The sequence below is a fragment of the Ornithorhynchus anatinus genome, chromosome 13 (genome assembly GCF_004115215.2).
Source record: "Ornithorhynchus anatinus isolate Pmale09 chromosome 13, mOrnAna1.pri.v4, whole genome shotgun sequence".
NCBI classification, from domain to species: Eukaryota; Metazoa; Chordata; class Mammalia; order Monotremata; family Ornithorhynchidae; genus Ornithorhynchus; species Ornithorhynchus anatinus.
In genome coordinates, this window is record NC_041740.1 from 14,537,850 (window position 1) to 14,561,180 (window position 23,331).

Below are 23,331 nucleotides of genomic sequence, written 5' to 3' on the forward strand. Positions count from 1 at the left end.
TATGTTGGGAGCAGGGTAGATGTCGGGGAGGGGAAGGTCAAGAGGAGGGAAACAGGAGTGGGATCAGCCCCGAGGTCGAAAACAAATGAAAGAAACTCAACACAAACCCAGTTTGCCCGGAAAAAACCCCAACCATCATGTTTATTCAAATAAGCCCTGTTCTGAGGCATGCTTTGGAAGGGCATACTTTAAGGCACTCTTTAGACAAGATGACTCTATCCAAAGAGCCTAGATTGCATTTTTGCTTGGGGCCCATGCCTAGCAGCTGGATAAGAGCTCCAACGCATGTCCAGATAACGCCAGTTCTTCAAAGTGAGCGCACTATTTGGGATAGGAATCAATTAGTGCGTCCACCATCACAATAGATAACTTATTCTAGGCTTCCTCTGACCTGTCTTTGACCACTAGTTCCAGTGCAGATCACAGGCACTTCCTGTCATTCAGGACCCATCCCCTACACAATTGTTATTAGGAAGTAGGTCCGCCCGGTCACCTCACCATTAGCTTGAAGGGGTCAGCCAAAATGAGTAACTGCAAAAAAAAAATTAAAAATGGCCATCCTCAGCTGAAGAATCACACGTGGGTGGTCCCTAATTGTGATGACCATGGAGTCTCCCAGCATCCAGACACAGAGACTCTGGGAATGAAGACCCTCCCAAAGGAGGAACCAATTCTAGAGATGGTGCTTTGTGCAACGTCCCATGCCCTTGCTAGCTTTATTCCTGCTGGGGTGTGGGTGCAGACAAACGGTCCAAAAACAACCTCCTTAGCAGGCAGGCAGGATCCTATTTTAGAGAATCTGCCAACCAGCATTCAGCCTAAAGGGTTGCACTGTCACAAGCTAAGTACAAACCTTCCACTGCCTTACCAGAGAAGCTACCTTGCTGGTCTCATGCCTGCTAATGGTTGCAAACCTCGCCTTGCCCAAGCGCTGATCCATCCCCATCTGGCAGAATCTTACAACGGCTCCACTACTGACCCAAGGTTCTCCACCAGCCAGCTCCCTCACCCCTAGGCGGGACTCTGCCTCCGCGTCATCCCAGCTGGGCCTCTCTGCTTCACCCAAACTAGCTAGCTCACTTTTGGTTTAGCCAATTCTCCACTGCCAAGCCATTGCTCCTGCCATCTTTCCTACTTCAATTGCCTTCCACGTCTGCTTCCCTAAACCTCATATTCCTTTCCATCTCCGAAGCTCTGCTAAAACCCACCCAAGAATCCCCCAAACCAGGGTGTGCAAGTCGGCTGGAGCCAGGCCATCTCAAGGCCAGACCACCAAAGCTCTACCCCGAGGGGCTACTGCAAGCCAAAAACAGCTGGAAAGGCAGAAGGAGAACCGGGAAAACAAGGGGCTTTTGTCCCCAGACCCAGAATGGAGTTCGCCGACGGCATCGGAGGCTGCAGAGAAGTCAGGAAGGATTCAGTCAGGAAAAAATGCTACCTCTATGCTGCTTCTGATTGTGAGTGACAGTTCCCCCTTCTACCTCGCCCTCCAGGTAATGCCCTTCCAGTCTCAACAATCAGACCAGAAGTACTGGTTTGGGTCTTAGAAGACAATGGAAAAGAGGGGGTGAGGTTGATCTTAGGAGACTGGGTAGGGAGAGGGAGATGGGGAGAGTTTAGAAGGAAAAACTTACAATTATGAAGAGTTAATAAAAACCCTGCTATCTCTGCTTCTTCTATGTCTCTGGTTTCAAACATCAAGCCAAACACATAATGTCATTAATGAATACCTGGTCCTTGTCAGAATTAGTGACAGCCACCCCTGAATTTCCCATTGGATTTAAAATAGAGACAGAAATGTAATGAAGGTATCAATCATCTATAGCCTCTATTGATTGTACTGGAAAGAACTGAAAATGTAGCAGTAAAATCCTGGGAAACACCAGGATGCACCTCCACTTGTGACTTGCTTAGTCAGAGGAGAATATATTAAATGGCTTCCTCACAACAAATCAATTTCCTCTCACCCATCAGACCCACCCACCTCGAGCTGTGTTTTATAAATTGTTGCTAGCTAGAGCACAGATCTTTCTCAGAGTTTAATAGTCTGCTTTTGCTCAGTAAAACAAACATTCCTTAAGAGGAAAACTGCAAACTGGAATAAAAAAAGTAAAATCTCACTGCCAAGCAGGTGAGTTCATTGCCTAGGAGATTAACTGAAATCTCAATGACCTGGAATTCAACAGATTAAAAAGAGGGGAGAAGAGATTGGAAAGCCATATGGTGCCTTTACGTCCAGCTCGGGAACACATCAGTGACAGAATTCCAGACTCTGGAACAATTTTGGGGTCTGTGTGTAGTTCGCATAATTTACACGGCCAATGGAATCCTGCAGATGGAAAAAAACTTAGTCCCCCCCCAAAACCCACACACCAAACCAATTGAAACCACACATTAAATATCATTCCAGAGAAGAAGCTGAAATGACCATCTGCAATTAAGTATTGGTTTTTAAAAATCACCAGGGAGTGATATCATGTATCATCTACCTGGGCAGGGCAGTAGCACTACAATTTATAGACTGAATTGGGAAGGACCATGGAAACTGGAATCAGGGCAGTAAGAAAGGCTGATTATGACAGTGAAGGCACTGCAGTGAAATTCCCTCCCCATGAGCCTCGCTGCCATCATGCTATACAGCCAATAAGCTGTGATAGTACCTGGGAATCAAAGGGTTGCATTCTCCAGGATCTAGAGGATTTATGTCACAGTTGGCATAGTCGAAGGTTCCATTCCACAGGTGCTTTGCCAGTTGGAATGCGACTTTCCTTTGTGCTAACGTGACTTCCTTCCCATGCCAGACGTACACTTCGCTGCCAAAGTCGAACACGAGAACCTGTGAGGATAAAAAGAAAATTACGGCCCATGGCTTCTGTAGGGAAAGTGTCCAGAATGGACCCAATGTTTCTTTTAGGGGAGAAAGATCTGGGGACTGAAACCATACTAGGGAAAAAGACAGAGAGGGGTGGCAAATATTCCAGCCAGTTCAGAAAGGCATATAAAGTATCTCCGGCTCCCCAAAACTCACTGATGTAAAAATGAAAATCAAATAAAATGGCAGAAATTGGTGCCTGGGTGAAGGACATTTACTTAGATTTTGTACCTGCTCTGAATTATCACATCTCTGATACATTTTCCCTGCTTGGAATGCTTTCCTTGCTCTGTTCATCTCTGACAAAGCACATCCTTCCCCACCATTAGATCCCATCTGAAAAGTCAGCTCCTCCAAAAAGTGTTCTCTCGCGTACCCTGCTAAATGGTGGAAACTCATCTTGGGTATCCCGGAAAAAAGTCATTACTACTCATTCTCCCGCCAAAGGCGAAGCAGCATTCCCTACAGAAGCCGTGTGGCTCAAAGAAGCAACGTGGCTTAGAGAGGCATAATGGCCTAGTGGAAAGAGCCCAGGCCTGGGAGTCATAGATCCTGGGTTCCAATCCTGTCTCCACCACTTAACTGTACCTTGGTTACCTCATCGATAAAATGGGGATTAAGACTGAGGGACCCATGTCGGACATGGACTGTGTCCAACCTGATTAACTTGTATCCATCCCAGCATTTAGTATAGTTCCTGGCACACAGTAAGCACTTAACAAATACTATTTAGAAAAATAAATAATTGTGATTCTCATGATGACATCCCCAGTTTTTTCCCCAACTCTTGGGATAGGGAAGAGGGTGAGGCACAAAGGGGGGGTGGGGAGTATTTATGGAACACTTACTGTGTGTAGAGCAATGTATTAAGCACTTGGGAGAGTACAATACAGCAGAGCCAGGCACATTGTTTAATGAGAGTGTGATGAGTGCAAGTCTCAGAAAGATCACTTACTATACCTCTTTAGACTGCAGGAGGTTACATTTTGGCATCTTCCCCCAGTAGTCATCATCAGGAACAAGTTTGTCATCTACTAAGCGATAGATGCAGTTGGTTTCTATTATGGCTGTTTCATACATCTCATCTTCCTCGGGATTTCCGGCAGCTTCAGAACGAAAGAAACACCATAAAGGGCAGTTTACCCGATGGGTTCCAACAAGTGATTCGAGAGAGATGCTGAGCAAGAGAGAGGGAATGGCTCCCAGCCAGGCAAACTCAGAAAGAAAGGACATACTTACCCTGGGAGCTCGTCTGACCGCCTAGCAGCTTCCAGAAGTCTTTTGCTGCATGGGTATGTGTGTTTATTCCTTCTTCTATGGTCTGAATGTAGGTAGCTCTACAGCCCAGTTCCCTCTTGGTCTGAATTAGAGTTGCAAGCTCTGATGCCTAAGGAGATTAACATAATGATCTGAATTGAATGGTCTGTGACTCTGGGCAATTGTGAATGTTCACATGGGAGGGAAAGCTGGCGTGAGAAAGGGCAGACCCAAGAGCACTGTTGTCCCTTGATTGTTATTTTCATGAGCGACTAGATGTACCGACTTTAGAAATCCTCACACTTTCTATCAGCCCTCTTGTCCTATGGAATATGGAGAGTGATCCTGCAATTAGTTCAAAAGTCTCCTTTTTGGCTCGAATGGGGTCTCTTTCCTGTGGTCTGTGGTGTACCAGTTTGTGGGCTTCAGGCAGACTGGTATGTGGGCCAAGAGTGAGGGACATACCAGGAGACAAAGCCATGTCTGCCTTCTCTGACTTTGTTGCTATTCTGCATCCTGCAGCCCTGGGAGAATTTCTAAGGACTTAATTGAAATATCACAGACTTTCTAGGATATTCACCTTAGCCTTTTCTATGACGTTGGCAAACTCTCCCACCCACAGAAAGCAGAAGTGGGGAGTTAACAGAAGGAAGCAGTCTCCACTGTTCAACGACGAGGCTCTTGGCTCAACTAGTCTTGTCTGTACATGTCTTCTTCCTAAAAATTAAGTAAGAGGTGAAATGTCTACCGAGGAAGTTTATAAGGACATTTTAGTCTTACCTGAAAAGCATGTATTGTATATGTGTGTGTGGATGTGCCAAGGCAGCCACTTACCAGGCTGTGGCAATAAGGCACAGCACCAACCCCTGCTGCGGTCACTCGGTCATAAATGGGTCCCACACTTAAAATACCTTTGCAATATGTTCTGCTTTGCCTTCTGACCTATTCATCGCATATTGTGTTGTTGTCTGTCTCCCCCTTCTAGACTGTGAGCCTGTTGTTAGGAAGACTGTTGCCAAATTGTACTTTCCAAGCACTTAGTACAGTGCTCTGCACAAAGTAAGTGATCAATAAATATGATTGAATGAATAATAAATGAGAGAGAGAAGTGAGGGAAAGAAGGGGGAAGAGCGAAAATGAGAGAGGGGAGAAAGAGAGAGGGAGAGAGGGAGAGAGGAAGAGAGGGAGAAAAAGAGAGAGGAAGACGGGACAGCATGTGGGGGAGGGAAGGCAGGGAGAAGAGGGAGTAGTGCTGCACAAAACACTAGCACAATATTCAATACCCCTGCACAGGTTCCAAAGTCTCAGAACCAAGGCTCATCTGTCATTCCGGATGGGAGACTCCATTATCATTATCATTCTAAAGTCTAATTATTTTGGTCTTTGGACAAATTGTACAGGGAAAGGGGGAAAGGAAGTGGAGGGATGATGGAGATAAATTAGGAAGGAGGATTAAAGAAAGGAATAGAAGAGAGAGGAGAGGCAGTGGAGGAAGAAGAGAAGCACTGTGGTCTAATGGAAAGAGCATTGGCCTGGGAGTCAGAGGACCTGAGTTCTAAATCCTAGTCTGCCACTTATCTGCTGTGTGACCTTGGGCAAGTCACTTCACTGCTCCATGCCACAGTTACCTCATCTGCAAAATGGGAGTTAAGACTGTAAGCCCCAAGTGGGATGTGGACTGAATCTACCTTATATCTATTCCAGTGTTGTTATGGATTAGCTTGTGTCTATTACATTGCTTAGTTCAGCATTTGGGCACACAGTAAGAGTTTAACATATACCATAAAGGAAAAAAGAGGACAGTACAAGGCCCTAGTGTCCTAAAGACAGGAGTGGTTTAGTGCGGACATAGACAACTCCTTAAGGAACAGCCACTCCAGTCTCTGTGCTGTAGGTGTGAGGGAGGGAACAATCTTGGGCTCTCAGTTAATCAACAGTACTGAGGCTTTAATGAGTCCAGAGCATTGTTATATGCCTCTAATGGCCTAAGGACTTGAATGCCACATGGGGGTTGCTGGATGAATGTTTAGCTCTGCCGTAAAGTGGATTTTCACTACACCTTTAGACTAGGAACATTGTTAGGGAGTAGGAAGCACCCATCTGACAATGAGCCGCTGTTGGGAAGGCACTGAAAGAAACACTTAAAGACAATTTAGTCAGGGGGGTGAGGTAAAAACGCTTAAAGATCAATTGCAGGCCAAGTGATTCATTTATATTTCGCACCTTTAACCTGAAGCAGCATCAGTTTCTTGTACGGCACAGCGCTGTTGTTGGAGTTTTGTTCGGTCAGATTTACACTCCGCAGACTCACACTGCTGAAATTTTCTTTGCTGGCTAAACCTGCCAGGGCCACTTCTGAGAAGTTTGAATTGGCTGACACTGGTTGCACAAAGGCAGAAGGAAAAAGATGAACAAACCAACCTCAGGTTACATAGTAAGCACTCAAATACTATTGAATATAACTCGCTGGTTCATCTTCAGAGAACCTGATCCCTCTAGTCACTTCCTGCTTTGCTCATATCTGGGGACTGGTGCCTGAGAGATGGAGCCGCTGCTGATTTCCTCCCTGAAGCTTGGGGTGCCCCCAAACCCATTCCCTTCACTTTGTGACCAGGCCTTCCTTCAGGGATGAATCCACCCCATGAGCTCACAGAGCCTGAGCCTGCAGTGCCAGGTTGGATTGACTTCCCAGCCGAAAGAGCTGGGAGGAGGGGTTGGGGGTGGGGGAGGAAGATGTTTGTGGCCCTACCCAATGTGTGTTTATGCACTCAGGCCTTCTAGTTGGCTGTCTGCAGGACCCTGGGACAACCACTCGGTGAGTACCCCGCCCCCTGAGGTTGTATCCACTTCTGCTACGGCCTGGGCTCCCTCCCTTCCCAGTCCAATCTTTGGCCGCTGGGAATCAGCTGGTTAGTCCAGACTCCTGGCCAAAGCAGGGCCCTAGGAGATGTCATGTCCATCCACCCATCCATACATAGTATTTGAGTACTTACTCAGTGCACAGCTCTGCACTAAGCACTGGGGACAGTACAATGGAGGTGGTAGACACAATCCCTGCACTGAAGCTTACAATCTAGCGGTGGCCCCAGAACACCTCTATTTATTCTGGGTCCTTTCTGGCCCGGCCAAGGGAGACCAGAGTGAGTCCAGCCACCCAATACCTACCCTCTGCTAGAGGTTCACGTTGCCAATCTCTGAGTTTGGGGACTCCCCACTGTTCTGCCACTATTCCCACCAAGGGACGCCCAACTGGCCAGACCCCTGGGCTCTTAAAAGTGCAACCTGTGACTCTGGAGTCAGAATCTGGATTCTCCCACCTGGGCACCAGCCAAGACCATCCTGGATACCTCTGGCCACAAATTCACAATCCTCTGCAGGGGCCCCAAGCTGGAAGGGGGTTGGGTAGGATAGGCCTGGTATACCATAACTGTGAGTCAAACAAATAATTATTCTGCCCAGGTGACATGTAAGATTCATATTCATATTTTCTACAGTTTGATTATTTACAACTAGGCCAAGGACTAAATATTGAAGGTTACACAAGTGGGCCTAATTGTGGATAGACTAATGTCTGATATAGTAGGCTAGCCCCAACATAAGGCATGGGGCGAGGAAGTAAAGTTGATTGGTTACAATCCCAATAAAAGCAAGCAAAACCCATGCCTAATGACTGGCAGATGCTGCAACAAGGTACTTTTGATTCTTTTTTGGTCACAGGTCTTTAAAAATCGGATGCAAGGCAGTGTGCCTGGGTTAGGTTATCTAGAGTCAAAAGGCAGGGGATAGACAATATGACCCTTTGTGGTCCTTTGCAGTCTTAGAATTTCAATTCATATGATGCTGTATTTTTTTTATAATGCCAGCCAGCACATATATAAGGTTTATAGAGGGAGAGCAAAGGCTGACTTCAACACTCTATTGAGGAAAGAACCAAACATTTCTAGATTTTTCAACACAGCATTAGTGAGAAAGATTGTCCAATGTGCATTTCTGAAAAGTACATTCCTGGGATTCATGTCTACAACTGGAGGAGGACAGTTATTACTTGCCAAGCCATGCCATTTGTACAGCATGGGCAATTTGGGAAGTTGAACTTTACACTAAACTTCCTAGAAGGAAAAATCTCAGTCACTTCACCTAAGAACTTGTTTTCTCTGAGCACCTTTCCAAAAATGGATGGGAGTAAGGGAAGGAGTGCTACACCTATCATAGATACGGAACAGGCTAGTGGCAGCAATTTTTCTCAGACCCGGCCAGTGAAATCTAGAGGCTCAGGGCAGGTTTTTGTGAGATGCTTAAAGAGATGCAACATATAAGACTATACGAAACCACCAAATAGGAGAGAAATTGGGACTCGGGTGTCTTTTGGACACACCAAAGGCCCTTCATATTTGCCCCAGAAAGTTCAAACATATTTCTGTTGATTTGGAGCAAGAAATGAATTGCTTTGGGATCGTAACAATAGTGGCTTTAACAATTGTTCAACCACCAAGTTCCACACGACAGTATTCGATTCCCAACGCACAAGCAGCTTGCTGGCTACAACACTCACTCTTTTCAACCTTCATTCGCTTCGACTCCATGAAGGCCACATTCAATCTCTGCTCTGTATACTCCTGAAGAATGTCTTCTCTGGCAGCCAGCATCTTTAAGGGATTCCGTGAAGACGGGACCCTGCGCGTGGGTCGGACGGCCCGCTTGTGCTCAGTCACGGAAGAGGTCAACCTAAGCGACGAGACAGGTTTTGTTAGCTTTCCCTGACAAATAGCCATTCTCCCAGATTTGAGGAAAAAACATTCCATCTGGGGTTACTTGGTTCTCGAGTGTGAGTCCCTGCTGGGAGAGGGACGATGCCTGATATGATCTTGTAGCAGCAGTAGTAGTGATGATATTTATTAGGTGCCTGGATACAAAGGGCTGTACTAAGCATGGAAAGCAGCATGGTGGAGTGGATAAAGCACGGTCTAAGATCTAGAGGACTTGGGTTTTAATCCCAGTTCCACCTCTTTTTTGTTGTTGTTGTTGTTACTGATATGGTATTTGTTAAGCGCTTACAACATGCTACACATTGTTCTAAGCATTAGGGTAGGTCCAAGCTAATTAGGTCAGACACAGTCCCTGTCCCACATGGGGTTCACAGCCTAAATAGGAGGGGGAACAGGTAATTCCATTTGACAGCTGAGGAAATTGAGACACAGAGAAGTGAAGTGACTTGTACAAGGTCACACAGCAAGCAATTGGCAGAGCTGGGATTAGAATCCAGGTCCTTCTGACTTGCCTGCTGGGTAACCTTGGGCAGGTCACTTAACTTCTCTGAGCCTCTCTCTCCTCAACCACAAAATGGGGATACCTGTTCTTCCTCCTACTTAGACTATGAGCCCCATGTGGGACAGAGATTGTAATTGCCCTGATTAGTAATTGCTTAGTAAATATCATTTTAAAAATTATCGTTGGAAAAGAACATAGATCGAATCCTGCCTTCATGGGGCTTACAATCTTAAGAATTTAGAGGAGGGGGTTGGCAACAGGGACATGAGGAAAGAAGAAACATTAAAAACCTCCAACTGATCATAAATACAATAAGAATAGGAAACTATGGCTAGGGAAGCAGAGTCTTAAGCTGCTCATGGCTCAGCGCCCAATATTCACAACAGTCACAGCCATAGCTGAGTCGGGGGGGAGAGGCTAAAGACCTGGGTCCTAGGGACTCCACCGTCCAGTCCAGGCCCTGCTGTATCAATCACTCATCAGTAGAATTTATTAAGCATTTACTGTGTGCGGAGCACCAGACTAAGCAATTGGGAAAAACCAATACAGCAGAGTTGGTAGGCTCATGGTATCTGTCTGAGCAGATGGCACCGTGCTTGGCATTGAGGAGCATCATAAATGCCATAGCTAACTAACCAGATTAGGAGCCAGGCAAGGGGCTGTCCTTGAGGATCTGAATGTAAGCTCGTTAAGGGCAGGGAACGTGTCTACCAATTCTGTTATACTGTACTCTCCCAAGTGCTCAGTTCAGTGCTCTGCACCCAGTAAGCACTCAATAAATACCACTGATTGATCAGAAAGATAATTTTACGATGATCACCATCTTTTCAGATGACAGAACCAGAGAAGAGGGCTAACACTACAGCTAAAGAAACTTTGGAAGTCCAACTGGTGAGAAAAAATTTTGAGAGGATAAAAGTGACTAAATCCTGGAATGGGCTACTGGGAAGTTGTGGCATGAGAAGACCCTTAAATCTTGATGGCTTAAGGAGACAGGGGGCTGGATTTGATGGCCTTGAGGTTCTCTTCCTACCTTAGAATTAAGGGATAATGATGGACATCCTTGAATTATTTTTTGTCGCAGACAATCCTAAAGCTTTTCAGAAGCCCAGGCAAAAATTCTGCGTGGTTAATGAGAAGCATTTCTAGAAGCCCTTTTACTTATAATCACGTTCATTCAAAATCTGGAGAAACATTTCGAAGTCATTGAATTTCCCTTAGAACAAGAGGCTTGGGTAAAATGATTTTCAAGTGCCTACTTGGAAGGAAAGGGAAGTTGCTCTTGGATATTTCTTTGGAAAAAATGTATAGTTATGGGGGAAAAAAACTCACTTGGGAGAGTAAGGATCAAATATGGCATCAAAGTCTTCATCCAGTTCCACTGCTCCTAGAGGTACCGTGTAATCCATATTACGGTAAAACTTTGTAAAGGTTTCATCATCATCTAGTTTCATCACTTCTTTCACAGATTTACCAGTGACTGTGAGCACTCTTTCTTGCATCCCTGCAACTATTGAAACAAAACAGAATGAAAACTGAGTTAAAAATAAGACAAAACATTTTCCATTTTTCCCAAGCATGCCACTCATGTATTGCTCCTAGAACTAAGGTTCTTGTTTTGGGGATTTTTTTTAATAGACAGCAAAATTAAAAACTATCTTTCTTGAGTTGCAACACATAGGAGGCAGTGTGGCCTAGTAGAAAGAGCTCAAGGCTGGGAATCATTTGATGGGTTTTAGTCCCATCTCTGCTACTGGCCTGCTGTGGGACCTTAACCTCCTAGTGCCTCAGTTTCCCCACCTGTAAATTCTATTATTAGGGTCACTACAAGATACTGTTTACACAGCATTCTATCTTCCAGCCACAATTTAATGGTAAATTGCTGGTCCTGGGTACAATCTGATGAAGATGCTCTTTAGAAACCCTTTCTCTTGCCCCCTCTACTTACAAGGAGTCAGGTTTCGAATGAGAAATAATGGTGCAGAAATAATAAAAAATAATAGCTCCTCTAGACTTTAAGCCCCGTAGGGGCTCTGTTACACTGTACTTTCCCAAGGGCTTAGTACAGTCCTCTGCCCACAGTAAGCTCTCAACAAATATGACTGATTGATAGATTACAAATTAAAATTTCTGAAGTTCAACTCTGCATCCTCCTAAAAGGCAAACTGAGAAATGAAATGAACTCCAGGAACTTACCTTTGTTATTCAACCTTCCCAGAAACGTTTCCAGCTTGTCCAGCTTCAGGTCTGACTCCAACTGCATATCTGGTCTGGCTTCAATATCTATGCAAAAAAGGAGATGGGACTAAGAGAGCAGCCCTGAAGGCCAGTGGCGGCCAGTGGCATTGGTCACCCGCCCCAGTGATGTTTGATTACTTGCCTTCCAGGGGCTTGGAAATGGGCGTGGTGCCCTTCGTTCTACTGCTGAAAGGGGAGGCCACTGGTGTGATGGCGGTGGGTGAGGCCAGACCTGTGGAATAAATGAAGATGCTTTTCAGTGTCTCAGCCTCACTTCTGGGGGCTCAAGCACCTCAGTGGCCCAGTGGCATACTTTTCATCCTCCAGGAAATTTTCCAGCGGACGCAGATGGCTTCCTTCAGTGGGAGATCACAAAATGTGCAGCACAAAAATTCCCTGCAGAATATATGAATCCCAAAGAGCAACCCAAGAGACCCCCCAAAACAGGTCTTATGATGGGATCATTGGCCAAAGGACAAGGATCAAGCTCCCCCATCACCCAGCCCTCAAAACTCAAATGAAAAGTGCCCATACAGACCCTCAGGGAGCAATTACATGATCTAACGTCTGCCCCAAAGCATTTTTCTATTAATTTTTTTATTTATGCCTCAGGTTCTGAGGATGTCTTTTCCAAGCAAAACAAGCAGACAATAAAGAACACATAGAGCAGCATGGCCCAGTAGAAAGAACATGGGCCTGGAGAGCCAGAGGACCTGGTTTCGAATTCTGGCTCCGCCACTTATCTGCTGTATGACCATGGGCAAATCACTTAACTTCTCTGTGCCTTAGTTTCCTCATTTATAAAATGGGGATTAAATCCTACTCTCTCACACACTGACTGTGTGCACCAACTGGGACAGCGACTATTTACAACCTGATTATCTTATATCTTCCCCAGTGCTTAGACCAGTTCTTTGGAACCTAGATAACACAAAAAGACAAAACAAAGCATGGGAAATACCACTGTGACAATGAATTACGGTGATTTGTGGCAAGGATGGTCTTGGAGTAAAGGCTAAATCTTTAAGCTAGTAAGAGCAGATGGGAAAGCGTGGGCTGGCTTCAGCCTTGGCTCGATCTCCCTTGGACTGGTGTAATAAGGATCACCATCTTTGAAGAAAAATGGTGCAGCGAAATCTACTTAGAGAAGGTTGGTCACAGCACATTGCAAGCTGAGTGCTCATTTGGGAGAGAAGTCTTGTAAAAAAAAAAGCTAGTGACCTCTGGGCTCGGGGGCTCGTACTGACCTTTCTTGACCATTCGCCCTGCCACGGTGAACTGGGTGGAATCATTGGCTGCCCCTTTGCCCCTGGTCTTCCAGGCTTCTTCTCTCACAGTGATCAGCTGCTTCCTCTCTTCAATTGTCATTTGGTTCTCCCGACCGTCAACCATCCTCTGCTTGGGAGTTGGAGAAGAGGGGAGGTAGGAGGAGATGGGATGAGAGAGTGAGAAAAAAGGCACATGTTACCCTGCAGCAGTTTGAAGGCTAAAGACCCAAGAAGCAGATTAAAAGTGGAGCGCTTACTCAGGAGAGAAGACCTGGGAAAACAATTAACACATCCTCAAGGCCAACCTCCCACCCCCATCATGTCCCTGACCTGTCTTCTTTTTCTGCTCCGCTACAGATCCAGGCCTTTAGCCACACCAAGTTTCCCAACTGCTGTGAGACCTTGCCTCTGCCTCGGTTTTCTCTGTAAAATGGATATTAAATATCTTATTTTGTTTAATGGTATTCACTGAGCACCTTCTACGTGTCAAGCACTGTTCTAAGCAAAGGAGTAGATTCAAGTTAATTAGTCTCTGTCTCACATGGGGCTCACAGTCTAAGTAGGTGGGAGGACAGGTATTGAATCCTCATTTTACAATTAAAGAAACTGAGGCATAGAGAAGTTACGTGACTTCCCCAATGTCCCACAGCAGACAAGTGGCAAAGCCTGGATTAGAACTCAGGTCCTTCTGACTCCCAGACCCATGCTCTTTCCTCTAGGCCACACTGCTTCCCTATTCTCCCTCTTGGCTTTGACCATGAGCCCCCTGTGGGAGGGGACTTTGTTTTGATCTGACTGTCCTATATCTCCCCCAGTACTTGACAAATGGAAAGTGATTCACAAATACCACCATTATCATTATCATCGGGTTCTGTCTGCAGAAGTTCTCCGCAGCCTGGAGGGTTGGATCTGGCACTGAATTCCCACACTAGGCCCTGATGGTCCATTTCTTTACTTGGGGGGCCCAGTGTCTTCTTGGAACAGCAGTTTCCCCAGAACAGCTGGGCGCTGTCGTCGTTGCTAGGAAGGGCCGCTTCCTCACCCTAGTCCCCTCTGAGGCCTGGAAGTTCCCGTGCCCTAGGCATCCCTCCCACGCTGCTTTTTCCCATTCCATTCTGAGAGCAACATCCAGGCCGGGTGGGAGAGAAAGAGGAAGGGAGCACACAGGGCCGCCTTTCATCCACACAATTGGTGGGAGAGGGAGAGGCACCAGATCGGAAATAACACGACCTTACAACACACAGTGTCTTGTCCCCTCCCAGCACTCCGGCGGGCATATCCGGCTTCCTTGCAACAAGCAGGCAGACGGGAAAGGATCTTGAGGTGTATGTGCTTGTGTTCCAAGAAAGGCCAAAACCGGACACAGAGCAGCAACTGCAGTCCCCTTTCCGAAAGCAGGATTGCGGGGAGTAGGGAGGGTGGGAGTGAGAGGAAAGGGGGGAGGAACAGGAAAAGGGATTCTTTCCTATTGGATGCCTTTCTGGGGTGGTGGGGGGGAGCAATCAGACTGCAAGCAACTAGATGCAGGGGCTGCATTTGCATCAGGTCACTCTGAGCAGCAACCAAGACAGCACCCCTCTCAGGTGGGGTCAGGAGGCTGAATGTGAGCCCAGGTGGCCTCTCCCTCTTCTTCTGTCACACCTTGGGATGCTCGCTCTCTTGGTTTGCCCCAGGCTCCTGCCCCGACACCATCAGTCCAATGCACAGTGTTAGGCTAGGGAAGGGACAGTTAGAGGCAGGACTAGAGGGGGGCATTCACAGGCTAGGAACTTTCCACTCATGCTTCTCCCTACTCAAGTACTTAGCATCCCCATTCCCTGCAGGAAAAAAAAAAGCAAGACAGTTGGCCAGAGCTGACTTGAAGAATTCTGACAATTTAGAGACTTTCAAAGCCTTTTTCTTATGTCCAGCCTTCTCTCTCGACTACTCACAAAAGGTCTCTCCAGCTCCAACTCCACAGATTCCTCAAGTGCCAGTCATGCTGAGTTTCTTTTTGAGCTAAGCACCCTGGAAATAACTCTTCCCATTAGTGTGGATTTTTGCTTTTTAAGGCAAAAAAAGAGGACTCATCATATAAACACACGACCCCCAACTCCGCAAGATAAGGCATTATCAGCTGCCATCTCTACCTACAGATCAATTTGTAAAATTTTAAAATTTCAAGGGTCAGACCTGAGTTCTCCATGCTTTTTGAAAGCATCATATCTCCTCAATCTCAGCTGGGACATTTTGGGTAATGACTCAGAAGAACAGAGTTTCCAGAATCCAAGTATTATGCTTAGCCACCACTGCCCTTTTCTCCCCTCAGTTTTCCCAAGAGTCTACTGCTCTGAACCTATTTGGTTTCCTGAGGCATGTGAAGACATCATTTATAATTCTCTTAGGTGGACTCCATCATTTTGGGAATCCGTAGGTTCCATCAGTTGTCCTCTCCAATAAATAACGTTTCCTCAACAATGAGCTAATATTCAAAACTGCCATTATGCCAAGTTGTCATCTTCTCTTTTGGTTTTAATTTCAGTACATGATAAACAAGATTCTTCCTGTGGTGAGCTACTTCCTTCAGGCCAATGCAGCACCTTAGGGATAGGGAGCTGCCTAATCTCCTTCCAGACTAGGTGGCAGCACATAGCCAATTTTTGCTGTGTGACCTTGGGAAAGCCACTTAACGACTCTGGGTCTCAGTTGCCTCATCTGGAAAATGAGGATTAAGACTGTGAGCCCCATGTGGGACAGGGACTGTGTCCAACCTGATTACCTTGTATCTACTCCAGCGCTTAGAATAGTGCTTGGCACGTAGTAAGGGCTTAACAAGCATCATAATTATCATTATTATGATGTGATGATTATTATTATGCCTTTAGTGTATTCCTGCATGGTAAATTAAAACCCATAACAGGTTGATGTAGTCTCTAAAGACGCAGAGCTTGTCCCCAGGGAGAATCTGGTTCATTACCTGCCTCTCTCTACGATTCTTCCCAATCTCTGGAAACAAAATATAAAGACAAACCCTTAAGGCTCCCATCCACTGTTAATGAAACTGTCTTTGCCTGACTTTTCTGCTTTCCTTTCTCCATACTTCTACCAGTCCCGCTGCCGTTCCCCTGATCCAGTAGATGAGATGTCCGGGGGCTGGACTAGGAAATGAGAGAAGTAAGGAACTGGTTCGGAAGATTCAGTCCTGTTGCAAATATCTTCATGGAGAAAGTGAGAAGTGTACACAGGGAAGGGGAGGACGAGCAAGACAGAGGGAGCAGGTGGGCAAACACTTGGCTATGGAACCTCTTAGTTACACTCGAAACTATACTCAGGCAGCCTGGCACTACCCCCGGGATATGCAGCACTTAGAACAGTGCTTGGAACTTAGTAAGTGCTTAACAAATACCATTATTATTATCATTATTATTATTATTATCTAGGGTGCTTCAACAGGCACCTTAGTTTGGACTGTCAACCATTCTCTGCCAATGGTATTAGACTGCTGTTCTTATGTGAGTAGTAAATTATTGTTGTTTTGGTTGAATTCACCCAATTATTGTTTTCCTGGATGCCTGTCCACTCCTACCTTCCTTTAGATTGCAAGCAAGCACCTGAAGGCCAGAGATGGTGTGAGCCCCAGTATCCTTGTATTTTTTTTCAGGGCTTAGTGAAAAATTCATACATTCTAAGTATTTAATTGTGTCATAATATCACTACAGTTTAACCTGGGTAGGAGTGTGTGCCTCTCCCTCCTGCCTCTCCCTCCCTCCCTTATATCGATAAGAAATTTGGGGATAAGCCTTCCATATAATTAGAATGACCTGCATGTTCTAATGTTTCCAAAGTTACGTTGAATTAACAGAAATTCATTAGGATGGTGTGGATTAAGGAAGACCTGGGTTCAAAGCACTAAAGCTGCCTGAATTAATATAGAAAACCCAACTATATTTGCAGTGAGTTAAAATAAGCTGCATGGAGTGAAAAAACAGTTGCCAAATTGAGGCAATCAGGGGAAGCAGACTTCCATATCTTTTAAGAAACTCTGCTGCCCTTCAGAATCCAGCCAAGGCATGCTGTTTGGCTTCTCTGACTCCTTAAATGTGCCTTAGCTCAGGTGAATATATGGCCTTCACCTAAACAAGAGAATAGGCCAACTCTCATCCCCAACTAAACATTATTTGTCTCCGCTGCCACTGTCTCATTTTTGCTGGGAGAGAGGAAGGGAAAAGGGAGTTGGGGATGAGGAGGAGAAATTCTTATTCAGGTGCAGGTCTGATACAAATCAGGTAGCAGAGTCAAAGTCTTGACTGATGATGGGCAGTGGAGGCAGGACAGTTCACTTCAAATATTCCCTGACTACAGCTTCACACCAAATTTTCTCTTCTGTGCTTTTGGTTCTCAAGGACATGGACTGTGATTTTTTATTCTATTATTCCATAATTTCATATTTTATCTATATTGTATTCTACTGTTTCCCAAGTGCCTAATGTCTAGTATATACCGAACACCGATTCTTAACAGGCTAATATGATTCCAAGAGAGAAGTCAGAGAAAGACATTTCCTGAGTATTTTTATGACATTTTCTGATCACCGATTGACAGAACGTTACTTTTTAGGTATGAGTAAACACTCTGTTGGAGAAAGTGTCAGAGAAAAAAAAAGGTTGCTTTCTAGAGACCTAATAGGATTAACTGTCCAGGGCTTTCCTTACTAACAAGTATAAAAAGAACTCAGTTGTCCAAACCAATGTTTTTTTAGGGTTAATCTGGTTATTTTTATCTCATTTTCCTCTCTACTTTTCAAACAGGAAGTTTACACAAGAGTTCACCTTCCATCTCCAAGGGTGACGTTCATCAGAAACCGGGGGCCTTGAGTCTCTCAAATTAGTACTACTGACCTTAAAGGAAAAGAAACAAGAAGCATAAAAAAAGGAGGAGAGAGAGGTTTAGAGACAGGCAGTGCCATCAAACCAAACCATGAAAGAAAAGCAATGCAAGAAAAACATTTCAGCTCTAAGAGAGTGGGCCATATATGGACACACACCCTCCTCACTGACCTTGAACCAATCAAAGGAATTTATTGAGGCCATACTGTGTGCAGAGCACTGTACTAAGCACCTGGTTCAATACACAGATTTGGTAAATGTGTTCCCTGGGTTTTCATTAAACAGAACCTGATGGCTCTTTTAGAGCACTCTACTTTCGGACTTCCAGATAGTTCCTTCAGAAACAAAGAAAATGAAAATCCTCTATTTGCTTCAACCCCTAGGAAATGGTAAGCACTTTCTGGTTCACTCCTACTATCCCATTAAGGATGACTAGATTGGGGTCTCATTTCTCAGGCTCTCCCAATTTTCCTGTAGAATCTGGGAGATAAAAGGGCAGTCTTGGAGAAACTAGTTCAAGAAGTAGCATGACGTAGTGGATAGAGCACGGGTTTGGGAGTCAGAGAGACCTGGGTTCCAATCCTGGCTCTGCCATCTGTCTGCTGTGTGACTTTGGGCAAGTGACTTCACTTCTCTGTGCCTCAGTAACTTCATCTGTAAAATGGGGACTAAGACCTTGAGCCCCACATGGGACAGGGACTACCTCCAACCTTCTTCTTATTATTACTATCATCCTCTTCATCATATGTGGGGGAAAATGAAAGGAGAAAAATTAATTTATTTATTTGGGCTCCAACTCTAAATATCTGTAGGATTGATCCCTGAATATACATGCCAAAAAGAGAGAGCACACTTCCCAGTGAAAGATGATTGTTTTTCTACTGTTGGGAAACTGCAATGAGGCTTTTTCAGAGTGGGCATGCTTTTCCTCACCTGATTAATGGGTACAAAAGACTGGCATTTATGTAGAGCAGGGAAAGCAGGAGAGTAAGTAGAAGCATAAACAGGTTCCTATAGATTGGGCACAGCAGAGCAAGAGGATTAGAGGTGAAAACAAAAAAGGATTTATCAGATGCTAAGAAATTCAGTTAATCTACTCATTGCAATTTCAGACCTCATTTCTATAAACGGGTTCGTTCCTAAGCAGTCTTTAAAATGTCACACAAGCATAATGAGTGTGAGTGTGATTCTGGGGAGGTGATTCCAGGGGCTAAAGTGACCCCCTGCTGTTTCACTGCTAAATCCAGCTGCAGAAAGAGGACAGGAGTTTTTTCCCCTTCAACCGTCCGGATCATCTCAGGACACAATTATTTACCCATTCTAAGAAGGTAATTACTCTAGAGAAAATTCTCTCACTGGAAACACTGTCAGTCTTACTACACTGGAGCAAAGCAGGATCTAACCTTTTGAGTCCCAGGAGCCTATAGGAAAGGTTCAGCCTGTAAATATTAAATTACGGTTCCCGGAAGGGAACTCAAACTGGGGTCTGGTTAACTAAGGCCTCAAATGACCCCTGGGTTAGATACAATTAGGCTTACCCAAAGCAGATTAGCAATGGCATTATCATCTCTTATTCCTCCTTCTTCCTATAGGTTAAAACAAATGGGAAACACAGCAGAGAGTTGGAAAGGGCAGTCCAGTTAGGGTGGCTAGTTCATTTCTCAAATCAGTAGTGACCTGGGCTCAAACAGAAACATCCCAGTGCACACTTAGCAGGTAGCACAAACACTCTGGGGAGAAGCTAGCTTCACAACAGTACATTACTCCTTTTCTCTAGAGGCCAAACACCCGTTTCTTATAGTGATTCATTCCCTTGGGCTTTACAGGTACTAGTCTTAAAGTAATTCCAGCAAAATTATATATAAATCCTATGAAACACATCTGATGTACCCAGTTAATAACGACAATAGTAATTATTATTACTGTTGTATTTGTTAAATGCTTACTGTGTGCCAAGCACTGGATTAAGCCTTGGGGTTGCTATAACAATATAAGCATATTGAACATAGTCCCTGTCCCACAAGTTGTTCACAGCCTGTTTTAACACATATTTCATTTCACAATTTGGATATAATATAATGGAAAAATTGGGGAATGTTATCCCCCACTATACATCTGTTAAGGCATAATGCTGATATACTTCCCAGGTCCTGCCTCAGCATGGCCATTCTATACCACACAGTACTCTCAGACTTGGCCACCTTTCAGTATTTAATACAGTAAACTAGCCAAGGGTGGCAAAGCATTCTGCTACCTATAGACATAATAATACAGGATTTCTATTAAGCACTTACTGTGTGCTAAGTGCTGGGGTACACAGAAGATAAAAATAGCAGAATTTGTGTCAAAAAATATCAGTCACAGTTCCATCTTTGAATCATCCACCCCTTAACCCATTAATTTCCAATAAAACAATGATCAACAAGATTCTGGTTTTCCCAAGCCTCGAGTTCTGGATTCCCTGGTGATGAGATGATGATTTGAGACTCATCTTAATAAAAGAGAACTGAGTTGTTGCTTGGTCCTCTTTTAATGTGGTATAAACAAAGGAGGGTGTGAAAACTTCAAGTGTGTAGTTGGTAAGTGAAGAGGGCAAGAGAGTCACTAAAAAAATCACATAATTACATTTCACCTTGGTCAGTGTTTTTACATGGATTTGAGCATTGAGCATCACATGTCAATTTTCACCTCCAAAATCAAGATTAAGAACAGTTGCAAAAAGTAAATGACAGTTTGCTGTCTGTAGAACTAATTGTACATACTACAGAATATACAGAATCAAATTCTTCTAGGTCAGTTTTTGCTTTAGCAGAAGATTAACTAAAGTGGGAGGGAAGGAGGAGAACCCAAACCACTATTCAGAAGAAAGGGTTTGGGGTGGCTGGATAAAAAATGAGTGCACACTTTCAAGCCCCAAAGCCTCAATTCTCTAATTATTTGTTTTTCGCATATGGAACAACAGGGGGGAGAAAAATCTAACATTCCCCCACTTACAAAATCTACCTGGAGGTCAGTATTAGAAACTATGCCTACCCTCTCCTGCTATTGTGACACTTTTCAGATTGTATTTTCCTTGATTTTAGAGACAATTGAGTTTTAGAAAATGGTGTTATCAGACTTGCCTTTGTCTTCCTGCCTTCCTGTATATCCACTATAAAAAAAATCCTAAAGAGACTGTGTTAACCTGAATATTATCCCTGGGAACATAGGGCTTACTTTGTTCTGAGATTTAGTCACATTCAAGCTAGGAAGAGCCAGTTTGTCACAATGCAGTTCATGGGCAGCTCAACTCATTGATCATTCCAGACACTGAGAACAACAACTTAGGAGTTAAAGAAATGCTCACATTGTAGTTGGCCAAGACAACACTAGCATGCTGAACTGAGGCAATTTTTCAGATCATTCAGACCACATCCTCCCTCCCCACCCACCCAAATCTTGCTGAAAAATCCAGAAAATTGAAGTCAAAGTGGCTTTTTCTTTCCTATAATGATACAGACTCTAGAGTTACTGCCTTAATTCTCCACTACAATTAGTTCATGTTGACACAGCCTTTGTGAACTTTTAAAAAGATATGATTTTGAGGTCTGAAATATCCTTAAATAATACATGATTTGCTTCCAAGCCAACCTGCTTTTGAAAACAGTGGGAGTCTTGATGTTCACTCCACTAACTGCGTCAACATGCAGAATCCATTCTCAAGGTGGATGTGCTGTTTCCTTATCCAAATCCAGACCTTTCCCAGGCACACTCCCAATTCTGTCTGATTTGTAGATCAATCAATCAATGGCATTTACTGAGCACTTATAATATGCAGAGCACTGTACTAAGCACTTGGGAGACTACAAAAAACAGAGTTAGTAGACACATTCCCTGCCCCCAAGGAATTATATTAAAACTGAGCTCTAGCTTTGTTGAAGGTCAGGAGTCTGAATAAACTATTAGACTGTGCACAGAGTTTGTGACGGGATGTGATTTCAGCCATGCAAAGAGTTCATATGCCTCTGGGAAAGAAGGACAACACAAGAAGAAAGGTCCCATTAGAACAGAAGCTCCTTGGGGGGAGGGAACATGCCTCAGGTTTCCACTGGACTTTTCCCATTTTGCAAATGAGCCAAGTGAAGCCCAGAGAAGTTAAGCACTTGCACAAGGTCACACAGCAGGCAAGTAACAGAGTCAAGTCCCCTGACTCCATGTCTATCCACTGGACCATGGTGCTTTTGAATTCTGCTATTCATGGAATTCCATAACTCTCCCTTCCTTTCACCCCACTGCCCATAAAAATTGGCCTATGCAATGCTGGTGTGAAAACAATGAAATTATCTCTGTTCCTTTCCCTCTTTTGTCTCTGTTCCTTTCCCTCATCTGTGAACCCCATCCTGATAAAAGGATCACAGTTCTTGAAATTAGGAATTGAGTACCTTGGGTTGTTCATTAGGCTTGTGATGCTTATAGATGGGGTTTGAGACATACAGATATGATCACAATTATGGTGAAGATGATGAAATGCCCTGCAGACAGGCAAACCAGTTCCTGAGGGCCAGATATGAAGAAGAGGAGAGGCTCTCTCAGGAAGCAGTCTTCAATCTGGGAGACTAGCTTCACTCTGTGTGGTGATATGCATCTTCCTGCCCTGCTGATTGTGACACAGTGACTTGATGGAAGTCACTTGATATCTACGTGTCCTCATTAGGACTCAACAACCTCCAGTCACTGCAACTGGAGCTCAAAATAGCTCCGCCCATTTTAATTTCAGGCTGCTGTTGGAAAACCTTGGGCCAAAGGGAAAGGTGAGTAGCAGGAATGGAATGTTCAGTATTCCTGTAGAGTCAGCAGAAATAAAGGGCACTGGGGCATAACCTTTACTCATCAGGACTGGCCCTAGCTATCCTGGGTACGTCTCTGGGTGGCGGTTGGATTGAAAAGAAAGAGAGAAGAAGGAAGAGCCCTTTTAAGATTTAGTACCCGAGTCAAACCCCTTCTTCACTGACTGTCAAAATGGCACAGTCTAATCAGTTTAATTCTGAGCTCATTTGGGATCTACCCAAATATTGTAAAAGCAAAATAACCATTACCAAGAAGCAGCATAGTGTATCTCGCAGGGCCCTTCAATCAAAAGTCAAGGCAGGGCAAGAGTCAAAGGTTGTAGGAGATAAAAATCCAGGGAAATAGTTTAGTATCTTTTCTGTAGGGCCCATAAGCCAGGCAGTAGCAGAGCTCCAAACACCCAACACCCCACCTTATATTGTAATCCATACAATATATTGAGACTATAATACAATTGAGAAGTGGCGTGGCTTAGTGGACAAAGCATGGGCCTGAGAGTCAGAAGGACCTGTGGTTTCTAATCCTGGCCCCTCTGTGACCTTGGGCAAGTAACTTATCTGGGCTTCAGTTACCTCATCTGTAAAATGGGGATTAAGAGTGTGAGCTCCATGTGGGACAGGGACCATTTCCAACCTGATTAACTTGTACCTACCAGAGTGCTTAGAACAGTGCTTGGCATGTAATAAGTGCTTAATGAGTGCCATAATCGTTATTGTTATTATTAATCAGATATTTT

General features: G+C 44.5%; 1 protein-coding gene across 24 annotated transcripts in view; it reads right to left on the reverse strand.

Moving 5' to 3' along the window:
• Positions 1-23,331, reverse strand: part of SVIL (supervillin) — a 162,053-nt gene that overhangs the window by 12,631 nt on the left and 126,091 nt on the right. For 12 of the 24 annotated variants that reach the window (XM_039913938.1, XM_029078293.1, XM_029078295.1 and 9 more), the window contains 13 exons: positions 19,307-19,354; positions 18,702-18,779; positions 17,712-17,780; positions 12,883-13,033; positions 11,778-11,867; positions 11,594-11,680; positions 10,730-10,907; positions 8,682-8,854; positions 6,353-6,508; positions 4,710-4,846; positions 4,112-4,259; positions 3,833-3,978; positions 2,661-2,836 (listed from right to left, as the gene is read on the reverse strand). In XM_039913938.1, coding sequence (XP_039769872.1) covers positions 2,661-2,836; positions 3,833-3,978; positions 4,112-4,259; positions 4,710-4,846; positions 6,353-6,508; positions 8,682-8,854; positions 10,730-10,907; positions 11,594-11,680; positions 11,778-11,867; positions 12,883-13,033; positions 17,712-17,780; positions 18,702-18,779; positions 19,307-19,354 — 1,637 coding nt within the window. The remainder of the gene's footprint in view (positions 1-2,660; positions 2,837-3,832; positions 3,979-4,111; positions 4,260-4,709; positions 4,847-6,352; positions 6,509-8,681; positions 8,855-10,729; positions 10,908-11,593; positions 11,681-11,777; positions 11,868-12,882; positions 13,034-17,711; positions 17,781-18,701; positions 18,780-19,306; positions 19,355-23,331) is intronic. The other 12 variants (XM_029078301.2, XM_029078306.2, XM_029078307.2 and 9 more) reach the window with 7 other exon arrangements.